We start from the raw sequence: 18,368 nt of genomic DNA, 5'->3' as shown, positions 1-18,368 counted from the left end.
CTAAACAGCACCCTCACCTGAGTAGATATCCAAGGGAGAGAAACTGGGAATTTAATCATTGCAGTTGACATAGCTAAGTAAATGGAAGAATACTCTTATTGCAATGTGGAAGGCTTATAAAGAGCCTTTGGTTGTGCATAGTGCAGTCTATGTTATTACCAGGGAACAGCACCCTCTTCAAAGTAGGAGGTGAAGATCTCCTGCACACAGATTGCCTCGCTTGCTGTGTTGTTGGACCCCATCCTTGAAATATCCTGTAGAGCATCAGACCTCTCCTCTGGCACACGGCGAGCTTCAGACCCCCTCCTGTTCCTCGTGTCCATCCTCATGAAGTTATGCAGGACACAGGTAACCTTCACATGCCTTAATTCCCCCAAGAGGCAGTCCCAGATGGCCCTGGTCACCCAACCTTGCAGTGCCCTACATGGCAACTGTAGGCAATCATTTTGAGGAATCTCCAGTTACAAGGGATCTGTAGGAATATGGAAGATAATATCATTAGACTTTTACATCACCAGTTCATTGTGGATTACTCAAATATAATATCCCTTACAACACATCATGATACCATTGGATAGATAGATGCATGTGCACACACACATGTGAATGTGTAGCATGTGTCAATAGCAGGATCATATCAAGGATAGCATCACAAATGAATACATAAATACCACTTGAAGTTTGATGAGTTGATCATTTGAATCAGCTGTGTAGTGCTAAGGCAAAAACAACCCTCTACCCTCTCACAGGAAGCAGTGCAGGTATATGTGACAAATACAATTTGATTTGATTTGAGGTCTTAATCCAGGCACGTGTCATCCCCTGTCTGGACTACTGCAACTCGCTGTTGGCTGGGCTCCCCACTTGTAAGATCAAACCCCTGCAACTTATCCAGAACGCGTCTCTGCTCATTTAGTCACTCTTAAAGAGTTGCCAATCAGCTTAAATGCAGTAGGTTTTTTCATATTGGACATACAGTTACATATTGCACCATACATAATTGCAATAAATGATAGGAGTACACACCAACAAAAAACCATGACCATTTAGGCTTGAAAAAAATAAAGAATGAACACATACATCACATATCTTACATAAATACTTTTGATTATTCTTTGTATGCTAAGTATTATAAAATATATTCATAATTGTGCACATTTTCCATTATTTTCACACTAATTCTTAATTTACAAAGTGCACACAACATGACACTTATTCTAAAGGATTCCAAAAATCCATGACCCTTTGAGTCAGACTCTGACAGGCAATATCAGTTAACCTGTTATAGCTTTTGTGCCGAATCAACTGCGTTGTTTCAGGTGCAATGTTTATGGTAATGTAGCAGCAAGCTATTTTCTTCTTTTTAATTTCAGTTTATTTTAGTAAATACTTTCTTAATACATACTTTTCTTAAATGCATTGTTGGTTAAGGGCTTGTAAGTAAGTATTTCATTGTAAGGTCACTGTAAGGTCGTGTTGCATTCGTGTTGCATTCGGCGCATTTGACAAATACATTTTGATTTGATTGAATGCACACTACCGCACAGTAGGTGGCGGCATGCACAAACAAAATGTTCAAACGCCATGATACCGAAGAAGAAAAAAATATATATGTTACCCGGAAGTACATCGTTATTTTTGCCTGCTTCACACAAAGGTAACAAAAATAGAGTTGATGCTGCGCCGAGTTCCACAGATCTTTACATGGTAAGGATTTGGTTAGAATTTGCCATAATTGTAGACAGAGTTTTTACTAAAGATACAGATCTGTGGTAGTGCACAGTCTATGTACTTTCTAAGACCTTCGTGACATGACATCATTTGTACAAAAACCTCTGACTCATGAATAGCTCAGCAGAGTTAGATAACGTTTGTTATAGCTATACTTCTTACAAACTAAATAGCTAATTATTACTAACTAATTATTTGTGGCTCTTTCAAAACAAGTTTTTAAGAAGACGTGATACCCTGACTACAATTTAGAAGTAAGTAACTAGCCTTGCATTAGTCAATCCAAAACATAATTCATCAGTTTGTTTAACGTTACCCACACATTTGCTAGATAGAGCTAGATTAACTGTTAAGTGTCAGAGTGACTTGAATTTTATGAAAATTCGTTTATAGAATGTGGCTACAGTCAAAGACTTGCATGTATCAAATCATCATGGATTGCAAATCATTTCCTTACACAGAAGTGGGGAGTGATTGGTGGGGGAGTTAAACCTTTTTCCAATGCAGTGTCTGTACTATAAAGAGGAGGGCGTTTATCTTCAGGAGAAAGGGCAAGTGAAGGAATTCATCCCAGTTGTCTCTTCTGTTCCCAACATGGCTAACATCAAAGAGAGAGAGAAGTCAAATACTAACTGCATTTGAGATGTTATCCATGCATACATTGTTCACAACTTATTGTGGCCCTGAAACGTTGTCCTCCTAAAAGTGATGAGACATATGAGTACTTTAGTAAGACTTGAGCGGCACAACCTGCGGAAGAGAAGCATTGGCTGAGTCCTTTCCCACTTGCTGAATTGTTTTTAATGATTCTTTGGTTTCTTTGTTTGGCAGATGTCTCCTGTGCAGCCTACATAAGGATGATGAAGAATCACGAAGAAGATGTAAGTTAACATCATTCACTATTTTACCCTGATCCTCTTCTCTGCTGTAGCCTCAGGTTAACAAAGAATTGTTGGATGAAAAAAAATTATATACAGTAGTGGGACAAGAGCCATCCATGACTTGGAACCACCTACACCATGTTGTATCACTTCCTCATTGCAGTGCTCAGGCTGTTGATTCATCAATTTAGCTAAAGTAAATGCCTGTAGTTCCCTCTGTTAGTGAAACCACTTCTTTGTTTGTCTCTGCAGGAATTTGTTGCAGTGCGGGTCCAAGACCCTCGGGTTCAGAATGAAGGCTCTTGGAACTCGTACGTGGACTTCAAGATATTCCTTCACGTGAGTATCCATTCACCATAAACAAACTTAACAAAGAAGCAGTTGTCTCAATGAGTGTGTAAGTCCTTAGGCCATATTAGAGCTGTAGAACCCAAGTCTTGGAAAGGGCTAGTTTGACATGACTTAAGACTCTCATTGTATGCATTCGTCATAGATGAGTCAGGATCAGAAAACACAAATGAGTACTCCCTAGGGCCAGGCGGTATACCGTATGTTACAGTATACCGGTATTTATGCACGGACCTGTCTAGGTTTTTACTTTACCTTCTATAACGGTATTTTTATGTTTTTTTTATTTTTCAAATGTGATATGCGGTGTGTAATATCCTTTATAGTTTACACCGCTACTTGAGTCATTCCTTTCTCCATGCAGCTTTCCACACAGACCTAGCCCCGCCCCCTGTCACTCAAGGAGCGCATTTGTTGTTGCTTGACCAGGATACACTTGCATTCCATTCAGTCTCTGCATGGGCAATGCAAGCACATGCAACAATGTTGATTACAACGATGTTTCCAGTTAGCTTCTCAATATAAATTCACCAGCGTTATATTATTACACTATTAGTTTGTTTCTTACATCTGCAAACAGCCAGTTTGTCTTTTCTTAGCAAGTAAAACTAAGTCGTGTTAGCTGCTAATCGATAGTTAGCTGGCCAGCTAATACGTGTACTGAGTCAGAGCAAACGTAGCTAGCTAACACAGCCTGATACCAGTACTGTAGGCTAAATCAGCATGTTGATTGTGCAACAGTATCTTACAACTCAAAGTGGAATAGGCAAAGCAACAGTATCTTACAACTCAAAGCGGAATAGGCAAAGCAACAGTATCTTACAACTCAAAGCGGAATAGGCAAAGCATTAATATGTTGGCTACATGAAGAAACATTTCAGGTGTTTTCGTAAATTCAATCTGGAGACAAGTGCCAGAGTGTGTTTTGGGCGTTCATAAATTCAGAGCGTTTCGCTGTCGGAGCTTTCAGAGTGCACACTGGACTCTCGGGCCGAAGAGTAGGGTTGATACGAGTGTTCTGACCTCAACGGCAGTAAAGCACCCAAGTAAACTGGCTATCTTGCTAGCTACTTCCAGACACAAATGAGAGAATCGCACACTGACCATTTTATTGGCCTCGCAGAGCAGGTTAGGGTGTTCATGTTATCCAGCGCGTTGGTGACTGTAACTTCTGCTGCCGGCCGTTCGTAAATTCATCAGTTATTCTGCGCTCTAGGACACTCAGACGAGAATGCTCTGAAATCGGAGTAGATAGCCAGAGTGAATTTACGAGCGCATCGTAATGTAGCCAACGATTATAGGGTCCCCTATGAAACACTGAACATCACTTTGGTTCTTAACCTGTCACAATAACTCCTCCCTGGCATTTTCATTCGTTGTCATGTCAAACAACACTTATTTATTCAGTTATAGAATTAGAATAAACATTCTATTTCCATGATGCTAACAGTTCACCCAAGTGTTTTGCTCTAAATCACAAGTGAAATCACAATTGCAACATTTGGTTTAAAATAAGGCCTTGCTTTTTTGCCAATATCGTGCAACCCTACGTGGCAGTGTGGAAATGCAGGAAATTATTTTAGGTTGAAGTTGAATTGAACAGTATAAAACAATCAGAATGGAGAAAGACTCATTGACATCACTTAGAATGTATGTGTTGCCAGTAGCGGTGCGTGGGTAAAATCACTGGCAGTCACTTTTGATGCACACATATCCAGATGATGATGCTGCGTACCATTTTGCGAAATGACGCTGTAGGTGTGATCGAGGAGTTAGAACCACAGAGTTACCGCAAGTCACAAAGAAAACGGTCCACTATTCCAGGTCCATTTCAACTTCAACATCATCAAATCACCTACAATGCATTCGGAAAGTATTCAGACCCCTACCCCTTTTCCACATTTTGTTACGTTACAGCCTTATTCTAAAATGTATTAAATAAAAATGTTCCTCATCAATCTATACACAATACCCCATAATGACAAAGTGAAAACAGGTTTTTAGAAATGTTTGCAAATTGATTTTTTTTTTTAAACGTTAAAAAGTATTCAGACCTTTTGCTATGAGACTCGAAATTGAGCTCAGATGCATCCTGTTTCCATTGATCAGCCTTGAGATGTTTCTACAACTTAATTCGAGTCCACCTGTGATAAATTCTATTGATTGGACATGATTTGGAAAGGCACACAGCTGTCTATATAAGGTCCCACATTTGACAGTGCATGTCAGAGCAAAAACCTAGCCATGAGGTCAAAGGAATTGTCTGTTGAGCTCCAAGACAGGATTGTGTCAAGGCACAGACCTGGGGAAGGGTACCCAAGGTCCCCAAGAACACAGTGGTCTCCATCATTCTTAAATGGAAGAAGTTTGAAACCACCAAGACTCTTCCTAGAGCTGGCCGCCCAGCCAAACTGAGCAATCAGGGGAGAAGGGCCTTGGTCAGGGAGGTGACCAAGAACCCGATGCTCACTCTGACAGAGCTCCAGCGTTTGCCTTTGGAGATGGGAAGAACATTCCAGAAGGACAACCATCTCTGCAGCACTCCACCCACCAATCAGGCCTTTATGGTAGAGTGGCCAGATGGAAGGCACATGACAGCCCGCTTGGAGTTTGCCAAAAGGCACCTAAAGGACTCTCAAACCATGAGAAACAAGATTCTATGGTCTGATGAAACCAAGATTGAACAAGCTTGGTGGTGGCAGCATCATGCTTTTGGGATATTTTTCAGAGGCAGGGACTGGGAGACTAGTCAGGATCGAGGGAAAGATGTAAGAGCAAAGTACAGAGAGATCCTTGATGAAAACCTGCTCCAGAACGATCAGGACCTCGGACTGGTGCAAAGGTTCACCATTCCAACAGGACAACAACCCTAAGCACACAGCCAAGACAACGCAGGAGTGGCTTCGGGACAAGTCTCTGAATGTCTTTGAGTGTCCCAGCCAGAGCCTGAACTTGAACACGATCAAACATCTCTTGAGAGACCTGAAAATAGCTGTGTAGTGACGCTCCCCATCCAACCTGACAGAGCTTGAGAGGATCTGCAGAGAAGAAGGGGAGAAACTCTCCAAATACAGGTGTGCCAAGCTTGTAGCGTCATACCCAAGAAGACTCCAGGCTGTAATCGCTGCCACAGGTGCTTCAACAAAGTACTGAGTAAAGGGTCTAATAACTTATGTAAGTGTGATATTTCATTTTCATTTTTCATACGTTTGCAAAAAAAAAAGTCTAAACCTGTTTTTGCTTTGTCGTTATGGTGTATTGTGTGTAGATTGATTTTAAAAAATGGAATACATTTTATAATAAGGCTGTAACGTAACAATGTGGAAAAAGTGAAGGGGTCTCAATACTTTTTGTTTACACCGTATGCTGAGTCTAATACAGTGAGAACTAAAGATACAAAACACTATTTAGTCCAGTCAACATAAGCTAAATATTATGTGGCTGCCCATTGTTCTGATTCCTGTGTGCAGGTGTGTTCGTGCAAGTAGAAAAAAACATGTTGACTCAACCTACTTGTATAGAAACGCCAATGCCATCCTCCTCTCATGTTGGCGAAACTGTCTATCACTCTATCATACAGTACACGCTTTTATTTCTTGTTGCCCTAGGCTACCTGGCCAAAATGCTTGTTTGGTAGCCCAACTTCCTTTCATGGGCAGCGTTAGATAGTTAATATTAGTCTTCTATATCTAGTTACGTATTGAACTACACTTAATTAATGGTTGGATCAGAATCGCCATTATAATCATTGGCCAGTACAGAGAATTTAGTAAACACAAATCCCTATCTCCATCCATGGCTAACTTTAACAAAGGGACAATTTTTATGCATCGGATGACAACAACATGCAACAATTCAATTTGTTTCTGTCAATGACATATGCTCTCAATGCGATTTGATAGGAGTGACGCCATATCCAAACTGGCTTCCCTTGTGTGCCAGGACCATTCACACTCGAGCTCAACGCTGATTGCCTATTTTATACTCTTTTTTTTAATTTATTTTTTTATCAAGGGAGGCCAAATGCTCGTGGGCGGCATCAATGTCATACTCTTTTGGACCCAACATCATCAGATTGATGGCCTACACATACAGAGACAGAGGGGCGCTCTTTCGGATGCTTTCTCCAGTGAGATGCATTCAGTCTCTAACGATGAATGAAACACAAAGAGACAAGATAAAATAATGTATGTTTTTTTTTCATTTTTGGGGGGAAACCTGGCTTCCCTTGGCATCCATGAGTACACGCCACTGCGTTTTGCATAAAATACAGTCAAAAATTTTTAAAATCCAGTGAATTGACATTTTGACCACATCGCACCGCCCTACTACTCCCATCAGCAAATAGACCTAGATGAAATCGCTAAAGTTGATGGCAAGTGGTTTGGAATGCTATGTGTCTTCACTCAAACCATGGTACCCAGCTTGGAGGTAAACAACAACATTTGTGGGTATGAATTCTACAATGTTCACGTGTTTTTGTTAATCTCTGCTGTTGACTTTTCTCTCCCCATGATGTTTGACTCATGGTAATGAAGGCCTAAGCCGTCATCAAGCAGTTTAATGTAGGCTTATACTGGAGGTTTAACATTGGGCTTCATTCAAATTGCTTGTCAATCTAGTATTTACTTTGTTCTCTATAAACATACAATGGAATCCTGCAGGTGAAGTATCATTCTTAATATGTACCATCGTTGTCCCTTTCTGACATTAGCCTAAGAAAAATGGATTCATGTGAATTGCTTGATCGATTCCTCAGGAGGTAATGCAGTAAAATGCTTTTTTTTTGTCACGTGCCGAATACAACCGGTGTAGACCTTACAGTGAAATGCTTACTTAAAAGCTCTTCCTCAATGATGTGGAGTTAAATAAAGAAAATAAAAACACACTATAAATGAATATAAATATATGTAAGCTATAAGGAGTACCAATACCATATCACTGTGCTCAATATGTTGTAATTGAGATAAATATGGACATCTGGATAGATGATGATGATGATGATAATAATAAAAGTAAAAAGTAGCAGTACCGTATATGGTGAGTGCATGTCTGAGTATGTGGATAAAGACCTGTGAGTGTGCATAGAGTCAGTGCAGGTAGTCCAGGTAGCCATTGATTAGCTACTCAACAGTCTTATTGCTTCGGGGTAGAAGCAGTCTCGGCGCCTGTTGGTCCGAGATCTGATGCTCCGATACCCCTTGCCAGATGGTAGCAGAGAGAACAGCCCATGGCTTGGGTGTCTGAAGTTTTTTGGCAATTTTCTGGGCCTTCCTCAGACACCGACTGGTATAAAATTACCTGGATGGTAGGGAGCTCAGCACCAGTGATGTTCTGGGCCGTCCACACCATCCTCTGTAGAGCCTTGCGTTTGAGAGCATTGCAGTTGCCATACCAGGCAGTGGTGCAGCCAGTCAAAATGCTATCAATGGTGCAGCTGTAGAACTTCTTCAGGATCTGGGGGCCCGTGTCAAATCTATTCAGCATCCTGAGGGAGAAGAGGCGCTGTTGTGCCTGCTTCACGACTGTGTGTTTGTGTGTGGACCATATTAAGTCCTCAGTGATGTGGACACAGAGGAGCTTGAAGTTCTTGACCCGCTCCACTACAGCCAGGTGGATGGGGAGGCCTACCAGGCTATCTGGGACGTTGATGTGTGCCATGACCAGCTTTTCAAAGGAATTCATGATTACAGAGGTGCGCTACGGAGATGAGCCAAGCATGATTACAGCCACTTTGAGCGAAATCAGTCATCCGGAAAACAGCGGAGGCCCTCATGCTTGGCTTGGTGTTGCATAAAAGGCATTTATAGTGCCTTCAGAAAGTATTGACACCCCAATTAACCCCCTAGAGTCGATGTCCGCACCCCTGCAGAAATGTAATTAGCATAATGGATAAAACGTTTAAGCCAAAGATCTTTTTTTTTTTGCATTGGATGCATCTCAATTCACCGCATCCACCAATGTCGCATTTCCGCATCTGCTGTGAAAGGTGGCAGAGCTAGAGCGTTGTTTGCCAGACCATGAGATAAACCCCCAAAAATCGGTCTTCTCACAAAATCTTCTGTAGTGTCCAAACAGTATAAACCCCTCTATGGAAAGAGGAGACTCTCACGAACATGATGGTGTTCTCCGCTTTTCTCTACGACTCCCACAAGCATCTTGGGACTCGTCTGAAGTCGGTTCAGCCGACCTGCCAACTTCAGTCTGTAGAGTTCGAACAGTTTGGGCTAGTGGTTTCCTTCTTCTCCGACAACTGAGTTAGGAAGGACGCCTGTATCTTTGTAGTGACTGGGTGTATTGATACACCATACAATGTGTAATTAATAACTTTGATCATGCTCAAAGGATATTCAGTGTCTGCTATTCAAAAAAATCTACCAATAGGTGATCTGCTATAACCTCCAGCCACATATAGCTAGCTAACAATAAGCTTTAACTTGCAATGGAACAACTTTCTGACAAAATTAGGAACGTATAATATCTGTAGCTAGATTCTTACCCGTATGTATACGTGGATGAAAGCTTCACGGCAGACTGCATCCCCTTTCATTAAATAAGACGTCCTGTCTGTGTCGTTTCCATTTTGTTTGTACAGCTTGCTTGGCGTCAAGTCACTGGTTCACACTTACCATGTGCAATGCCATAAGAATCCTCATAAGCTTTAACCCCTACGAAAACTCTGACCAAGTTACTTGCCCTAGCAGAGTTGGTTTGGCTGTTTTCATGTTATCCAGAGCGTTGTTGACTGTATTTGTGCTCCTGGCAACAATTTAATTACGCTTTTTTTCAACCGGTGTTGAGCGTTCGTAAATTCATCAGTTATTCTGCGCTCTGGAGTGATCTGAAACAGTTTTTGCAGTGACTTTCTACTGAAATGGATACTTGCATATTTGAGTCTTTTTGTTAAGTTTTACTACGCAATACATTTTTCATTTATTTAAAGCTGCGTTAGACAGGATTACTTACACAAACTGACCAGCTCAAATAGACAGATATTGCCGACCAATCCAAACTCCACTCTCGGCATGTCCAGCCCACTCATTATCTCAGCCAATCATGGGTAGCAGGAAGGTTGCTTTCTTTTTCTGTGACTTAAACAACTAGGCTCGTAATTTAACAATGTTATTCATATTTACAGATGGCATACAAGTCTGTTATTAAGGCACATGAAAGTGCACATGTTCGAGGCATTTCTGCCAAAAAAACATTTTGATAAAAAAAAAATTTAAAAGTACTTTCGAATGACTCTCCTGTGAAGTAATAACCCATGACATACACCTAGTTTCCTGAAACGGGTCACATTTGATCAACAGTCTCACATAGCCATACATACCTTGAAATCACGTTGTTTGTTACGCTTCTTTTGGAGGTCTAGATCATTTTGTATTAGCCGAAACTGCTAGAATGATCCTCTGGCTTTTTTATTGGATGTTACATTTCAAGAACCCTCCCCCACATGCCGATAGAAGAAGCGGTGCTGCGTGTTATGGTCGTCATTGTTTTCCAACCGTTTAGGACACATTTTGCAGAGCTATTGTGTATGCTAGTTTGCAACATTGTCGAAAATGGAAGAAAACTTGCCCTTTCATGTCCCTGTTTCGCTGCCAACTCTCACTCCCTCTCCCCCCTTTGCGCATGTTGTGAAGGGAGAGATACATTCTGATAAGCACAAGCATACGACAGTCGAACAACATTTCAAAATGTAAAACACCGTTTTTAAAACAATTACTTTTACTGAGGAGAGTCTCAGCTTTCTGAGTGTAAAAAATATTACAGTATTTACTCTGAACATTGAGGAAATACCACTGCTAAACAGAGGATGTAATTGAGATGATGAAACCTTTTTTGTAGGACATTAAATTGACTGTTAGATGAATTACATGGCTATCCAGCAGCAATATAACATTTGGTGTGTTTTGAGTTCCCACTCCCTCAAGTGGTGAATTATATAGCCTAGGCCAATATGCACAAAAAATATGCAGGCAGATCATCTCTAAAGAGCCAAAAATAAATCTTATTTTGACATGTTGCACATCAAAATATCCATCATGCATTCCCTGAACATGTAAGATAAATAACTTCTTTCATGTGTTACTTGGCCCTGAAATAGTTAGTCTAGAGCCCTGCCACTAATGGAATGTCTATTTATTGCAATATTACTTTTTGTCCTTATTGCCCAGCTCTCCAGTTTGGGCTTGATGTTATCACTCCCATTGGCGTTGTCTGTATTCGCAGGATGTAATGGTGCACCATCTCTTTTTACTCACAGACCAACAGCAAGTCCTTCACTGCCAAGACGTCCTGTGTGCGCCGGCTCTCCAGTTTGGGCTTGATGTTATCACTCCCATTGGCGTTGTCTGTATTCGCAGGATGTAATGGTGCACCATCTCTTTTTACTCACAGACCAACAGCAAGTCCTTCACTGCCAAGACGTCCTGTGTGCGCCGGCGCTACAGTGAGTTTGTCTGGCTCAAGAAGAGGATGCAGAAAAACACTGGCTTGGTGTAAGTCATAGCATTGTCCCCCAATGTGCTTGGCTTAACTGCTTGTTTCTAAAATAATTACAAACACCAATGTGAAGTTGTCCTGTTCTGGGAGCTATGGGTTATTCTCTGTCCCTGTCTGTCCTATAGACCTGTCCCAGACCTGCCCAGCAAGTCCTTCTTCTCCTTCAGTGGTGAGGACTTCCTGGAGAAGAGGAGGAAAGGCCTGCAGTGCTTCCTGGACAAGTCAGTTCCTCTCCTAAGTTAATAATTAGCAATGATTCCACCATTTCAATTATATTGCTTGCTTGTTCCCTCTATTTGTCATTGTCACACCTAGAATGAGCACAAAGGAAAAATGGTACCGACGATCAAGAGAACACAGCATTGAGCATGGCATTGTTTGTCTTGTTTGTCTTTCTTCAAACATACCTTGTTTGTCTTTCTTCAGAGTGTGCAGCATGACAGTGTGTCTGTCAGACAGCCAGCTCCACCTCTTCCTGCAAACCCAACTGCCGGTTGGTCACATCCTAGACTGTGTGCAGGGCCACACCCCCTACACTGTGACAGAGGCCATCCTCACCTATGCCTCGTCCAATCAGGGCTGGGTTCAGGAAGAGGACTTGACCCAGGAGCCTAGTCTCACTCCAGTTCCTTATGAGTCCATGGAGAGGTAAGACTGGAGCAGATCAAACTGTCCACACGGGCACAAATAAGGCGTAGGTTTGAGTTTAAACGCCTGGTGTGCTCCTGAATAGACTTGAGTGTGTTCAATTAACACATTGTTTTAGGCCAGGATTCAATCTGGACCGCGGAACACACGCGTTGTAGCGTGATGGACATGTAAAGGTAATTTCCGATTGATCCGACATCTTCAGCGTTTACTTTGAACGTTAGGTTAACTTTGCCTATAAATTGTGCAGAGCCAAAAAGGGCCGGTCGGATTGAATTCCAGCCTAAGTCTTTGCAGATGCATGCAATTCTACGGTAAGAGAATGAGGACGACTTTTAACAATTATCATGGAAAATTGGACAAAAACACATTTACTCTAAGAACAGTGCAGATGAGAAGTTTGGTAACAGAATGACGGCACAAACAGAACAAAGCGTTATTCTGTTTATAAGCTTTGCCTCTGCACTGTTCTTGAAGTAAATGTGTCTATAAAAAAAATTGTTAACGGTACTCCTTGTGAATAGTTACATCGTTTGCTTAACTTTGCAATCATTGGTTTTAGTTTGACATGCATTTTCAAAGTGAAAAATCTGACTCCGCATCAATCTGTTACCCACACCTGTATTTCAGGTTCTACATGTCAATATAAAGGTTATGTTGAGTAGTGGTACTCTATGGCCTTCTCTTTCCCCACAGCCCTGCCCCTCATCTACCTACCCTGCAATGTCAAGAGCCCCTTAGCCCTGTGAACCTCGCCTCCAGTGAGCCAGAGGGCCTACGGACTGAGAAGTTCCTAGCTGACGCCGATGACATAGACACTGTGGAGACCCTTTCCCCAGAGGTCACCCAGGAGGACCGCAATGTAGTCCAGGCAGAGCCCATCCTGGAGATACACAGCCCAGTGGAGACTATCTTTCAGTGGGGCAGCCATGAAGAATCTACTCCAGAGAGGCTCGACCATGAGGCGATGATCCACCACCAAGGTGATTGTCAACTGCAGACACCTGTGGAAGTGCACTGTGGAAAGGACACAGGCTTGGAGGAGGAGTGTGTAGTGGAGGTGACGACTGAGAGGGTCATTAGGGAGGAGAGCCATGCTGACATAACTACAGAGACAATCCCTCCCAAACAGAGTAACCTAGACCCAGATAGCCACGAGGAACTGATCCACCAAGGGGAACAGACACCTGAGGAAGAGGCCACAGGCCTGGAGAAGGAGTATGTATCAGAAGAGGCCATTACTGACACGACTACAGAGACGATCCCTCCCAAACAGCGTAGCCCAGAGCTAGATATCCATGAGGAAACTCCTGGAGATGGAGTTCGAGATGGAGTTCTAGAGGACCTTAGCCTTGCGGAGGAAGCTCAAGAAAGCATCAGTCATGAGAAGACAACCTCGGAAGGGGACAGCAACAAAGACACAGTAACAGCCATTGAGCTGGACAGCCATGGGCACATGGATGAGATTAACTCCCACATAGAGATCAGCCTAGAGGAAGAGTGTCATGAGCTCACATCAGAAGAGGTGGAACGTGTTGATGACTCAACCCAAAGGGTAGAAGGTGGAGATGAGACAACCCAGAAGAAGAAGGCTCCCTTGGACATTCAACAAGTAGATGATCAGCTGGACACAACCCAAGAGGTTGAGATTGATGAGGAAATTAATGGAAAGGATGGGGAGAGTCTTGGGGATGGGGCAACAACATTTGATTGGAGTAGCCATAAGGAGAGCGACAACAAGGATTCTGCCAATAACGACAATGCAATACAAGAGACGAATGGCTACATGGAGACAGCTCCCGAGAAGGAAGATCACCAAACAGACTGCACAGAGGCAGAAAAGGCCTTCAACAACTCAGACACTGTAATTCTCAAAACTAACCGAGGTCCCTCACATGATGAAATCACATCTGAGGTACCCAATGCTCAGGGGACCAATGATGTCAAAGTCAGAGAGGACAGGGATATTTTGTACATGGTCAACAGTTGCTCAGCAAAAACCCTAGAGAATGAATCTTCAGAGCTAGTGGGTGATGGAGTTGAGCTAAAGGACATGAGAATCCAAGAGAGCAGTCATCTGGAGTCTGAGGGCCACTGTACAGAGCAGAACATCTCATTAGCCCAGGAGGATAATACTGAGGCCTCAGACGTGAGCCAGGAATGGGAGGCCCATGGGTTCACTGTTGCTACAAACCAGACTGTGAGCCCAGAGATGGCGCCCTAGATATTAGGCTGCTGCATGCACTCTGAACCTGAACAATGGATAGTGGGATGTCTTCTGCCAAAGACAGAACCAGTCTCTCACTCACCCTGCACGCCTATTCTCACACTCCAGCTGAGCTCTGCTTCGCTTGCGTTGATGAACTTCCTCTGTTGGGCAGCAGAGAGTGCTCAAAGTCACAGTAATACTTGGTCTATGGGTGAGAACTTCCCCAAGCTGACAAGTCCAGTGTATCACGCTTCATATTTGGTCATTGACTTTCCTCAAGTCTGGCACTTTCATGTGTTCCTCTGTATACCCTGTGAACTTGTGCCTATAAAGGAATTAGTCCATTTAACTCAACCGGCTGTGGTGCCCCAATGGCATTAATGTGACAATTATTTTGTCCGTTAATCCACATGCCGTAACACTGTATGCTTGACTATGAGGGGCAAACATGTCCCAACCTGCCCCAAGTCCCTCTGATGCATGTGCCCATCTGAACACCTGCCTTGATGAAGCAAAACGCCCTTCAACTGATCAGCAGCAAAACCGAGGCCCTGCTTGTTGGCACCCACTGTCAGGTCCAGCACTCACCAATAACACACCTCACCATAGCAGGACAGAACACGCCTCTCTCCCCCTCAGTTTCCAGTCTGGGTGTAAAAGCTTGATTCCTCCCTGACCTTTGACAGCCACGTCAAACAACCGCGTAAAGCGCCATTCCATCTCCTCACGGCTGAACTACCTCGACACACTCTTCATCGGGAACCCAGGCAGGAGTCTCCAAAAGCTCCAGTACATCCTGAACAGAGCTGCCAGGATCCTGATGAGAGTGCGGAAACGCCATCACATCAACCCCATCGCAGCATCTCTCTGCACTGGCTCCCCATCTCATTACGGATTGAATTCAAAACCCTCCTGCGGACATTCCCGTGTGTTCATGGCAATGCCCCTCCTTTATCTAAAAAGAACTACTCTCCCTCCATAACCCCACCTGCACCCTTAGGACAAGCGACTCCACGCCCCCAGGACCAAGCTCAGCTTCTTGGGAGATCAGCCTTTCAGCTCGACCGCCCCCAGCCTCTGGAATGCCCTCCCGGACCACCTGAAGGCATCACAGACTCTGGGCTCCTTTAAAATGGGCCTAAAGACCTTTCTCTTTAGGAAGGCTTTTAAATCCAATTTGATTTGTCACATGCTTCGTTAACAACAAGTGTAGACTAACAGTGAAATTCTTACTTACGGGTCCTTTTCCAACAATGCAAAGTTAGATAAGGAAAGCTGGGCTTGTCCTTGCCCCTTGTAGCGTCAACTGTGTTCTTTGTGTCAGTTGCCTGGTCTAGTTGTCCCAAAAAACGTTATTTGGTTTTAAATTTATTTAATGTACTTTGAGATTATTCTATATAATGAAAAGTGCTTTACAAATGTAATTTATTATTATTATGTGATCCATAACTGTCGCAGGGAAGTCGTGATTACGAATTTGGAGTCCGTGAAAAGTTGTCTTGCAATCAACTTTGACTGTGTTTTATTAATAACTTCCAGTAAAAAGTGTCATCCTGCATGCAATTCCCTTTGCTGACGTGGGTGATTTCTTGGTTCGGCTTGAATAAACAGGGATGAGGGTCGTTCCACCTCAAAAAGCACAAGTAAAGAGGATTTCGACACCCACCATCTCAGATTGTGTCGTAATCGTTTCTGTAGTTAGAAACAGATAAGATTAGTGTTCCTGAAACATTATTTTGTTGAAATATATATAATATAATTTAATATCTGAGAAATTAAAGGCCCAATGCAGTCATGTTTATCTCGGTATCAAATATTTTCTGGGTAACAATTAAGTACCTTACTGTGATTGTTTTAAATTAAAATGGTCAAAAATAGCTCCTTAGCAAAGGGCCATTTCTCAAGCAAGAATTTAGAGAGTGGTCCCAGTGGGGAGGGGAAAACTGAAAACTAGCTGTTATTGGCAGAGATGTTTGGAACTCTTTCTTATTGGTCTATTAACTTAATTACCGCATGGTGACGTCACCAAGCAGGCCTAAACTCCATCCCAGGCAGAAATTTCAGGTAATCTTTTCAAACAGCTCTTACACTAAAAAGCCATTATCATTTTCCGTGTTCTTCCAACCTCATAGTGTATTATTCTAACCACATATATTTGACTGCACTGGGACTCTAATTGATTGCACCCAAATTGGACATTTTAATTGATTGGATTTATATAATTGTCAATAAATATAGTACCTAACATCCAATTTGGACCATAATTCCTCCTAACAATGAGTAAGACACGAGGAATCCAATAAAATTATCAAAAGCCTCCCACGGACCTAGCCTTGCAACACCGCCAGATCCCGCGAGCTTACATTAAACATTGTATAGATATGTATGTTCACTGTAAGCTCATGGGATCTGTAAGCTCGTGGGATCTGGCGGTCCTGTAAGCTCGTGGGATCTGCCCCCCCCCCCCTGTCCACAACAAGTAGTGTTCCAAGCTGCAGCTCCATACTGCTTGTCAGACATAACTGATACTGGTTGTTGGGGTGGGAGGTGTGTGGGGGTTCCATTGGTGGCTTTTTACCACTTTAATGGATTCTTCATGTCTTGCATAATGGTAGGAAGAAGTTTGGATCAAATTGGATGTTGTACTATATTTTTGAATATGATGTGAATCCTAAAAATGTTAAGGGCCAATTTGGGTGCCAACAATTATCTTACATTGTCAGATCAAATTAAATGTCAATGAAATAATGTTGAAGTAATGCTAATCTTATCTATTTCTAATGTTCTGAAATAGTTTCTGTAAATCTGAGATGGTGGGTGTCATGGCTTGCCATGTTAGCCAATTGAGCCGAAGGCTGCATGGACCCTAGCTTTACTAAGCTCTCTGTCCTCGGGGTGGAGTTAGTTACAGTATATAGGTATAGGAGACGGTACTCAACACTGGTATCTTTGTAAATTGTCAACATGTTACACCAATGCAGTCAGAGCGAACATATGCTTTTAGTGTCTTCCCAGGGATGCTTCATTATTTTATTTCAAGACGAGCTGTTTGTATTTTTCAACACTGAGAAAAGGGACCATTTTATTATTTATGTTTTGTGTGGTTAGACAACTACATTTAGATATAATTGGTCATGATACTTGTAGTGCATTTGAAATTATGATAGGATCACTGTTCTACTGGGTATGTGAAACATGATGTGGGGTGGACTACTAGAGGAAGCATAGAGTGCAGATTTAACTATAGCCAACCTTCTGTTAGACCACATTGTCTGGTAACATTTCTGGTATCATGCTTCCCTATATTCTTTCATCAGGCTATGTTTGTTCCCATATTCTGCATTTTAACAGGTGCATTAGTTATTTTAAGTGGTAGATGGTTCCCGGACACATGGTTTTAGATTTTCAATGTTATGTATTTTAGACACATGGATTTACACGGGCAATATTATACCAATGATCTAAAATAGTCAACAACAACCTAGGAATTGACAATGACAATTGACAATGTTTTTTATTTTTAATATCATTTTAATTGGAAATAAAATGATAGTCCCCCCCACACCTGAACTTTGCATCCATGAGTCTATTTTAATGCATGACATTTAGACATTTGTCAGACTTGCGCAGTCAAACAAGTTCATATGTGACATTTTTATATCTAACAGAAAATATATTTTTTTAAAGCGCAACAATCAAAACAATGATTTAATATTATTCATTATAATGTATTCCAATTTAAATGAAACAAGATGGTGGCGCAATCCTGACCCCTTGTGGCTCACATATTTCATGTCAGCATAAAAAAAACAAGCACTTTTGCCTTCCTTCAGACACAAGGCTGTTGGATGCACAAGTTGGTATGCATTGCAGTGTAGTAGTACTCGAGACTGGTCTAGAGACCACATATTGAGTCTCAGTCTTGTCTCGGGGTCTGAGACATTTTTAATCAGTGTCGGACAATGAGTACTCGCTAGTACTCGCATCTTAAGGTTAGGGCCGAGTGTCTGCAGATTTTTGCTCCACCCTTGCACTTGATTGAT

At 42.2% G+C, this 18,368-nt stretch overlaps 1 protein-coding gene across 1 annotated transcript; it reads left to right on the top strand.

The window, feature by feature from the left end:
- The first annotated feature begins 1,644 nt into the window (after positions 1-1,644).
- LOC115143898 (uncharacterized) lies at positions 1,645-17,895 on the top strand. Its single transcript, XM_065002350.1, has 8 exons — positions 1,645-1,707; positions 1,948-1,985; positions 2,563-2,612; positions 2,865-2,951; positions 11,364-11,464; positions 11,594-11,689; positions 11,895-12,116; positions 12,813-17,895. Exons 3-8 carry the CDS (start codon positions 2,589-2,591, stop codon positions 14,338-14,340), a joined length of 2,058 nt encoding a protein of 685 aa, XP_064858422.1. The 5' UTR covers positions 1,645-1,707; positions 1,948-1,985; positions 2,563-2,588; the 3' UTR covers positions 14,341-17,895.
- The last annotated feature ends 473 nt before the right edge of the window (positions 17,896-18,368 follow it).

Source organism: Oncorhynchus nerka, linkage group LG16 (assembly GCF_034236695.1).
Source record: "Oncorhynchus nerka isolate Pitt River linkage group LG16, Oner_Uvic_2.0, whole genome shotgun sequence".
Taxonomy (NCBI): Eukaryota; Metazoa; Chordata; class Actinopteri; order Salmoniformes; family Salmonidae; genus Oncorhynchus; species Oncorhynchus nerka.
The sequence above is the reverse complement of the archived record's forward strand: the minus strand, read 5'-3'. Positions and strand labels throughout refer to the sequence as shown.

Bases quoted from the DNA above. Each gene is read 5' to 3' on its own strand.
- LOC115143898 (XM_065002350.1), top strand. From the start codon at position 2,589: ATGATGAAGAATCACGAAGAAGAT. The intron at 2,613-2,864 runs GTAAGTTAACAT...TTGTCTCTGCAG, and splicing joins TGAAGAATCACGAAGAAGAT to GAATTTGTTGCAGTGCGGGT. The intron at 12,117-12,812 runs GTAAGACTGGAG...CTTTCCCCACAG, and splicing joins CCTTATGAGTCCATGGAGAG to CCCTGCCCCTCATCTACCTA.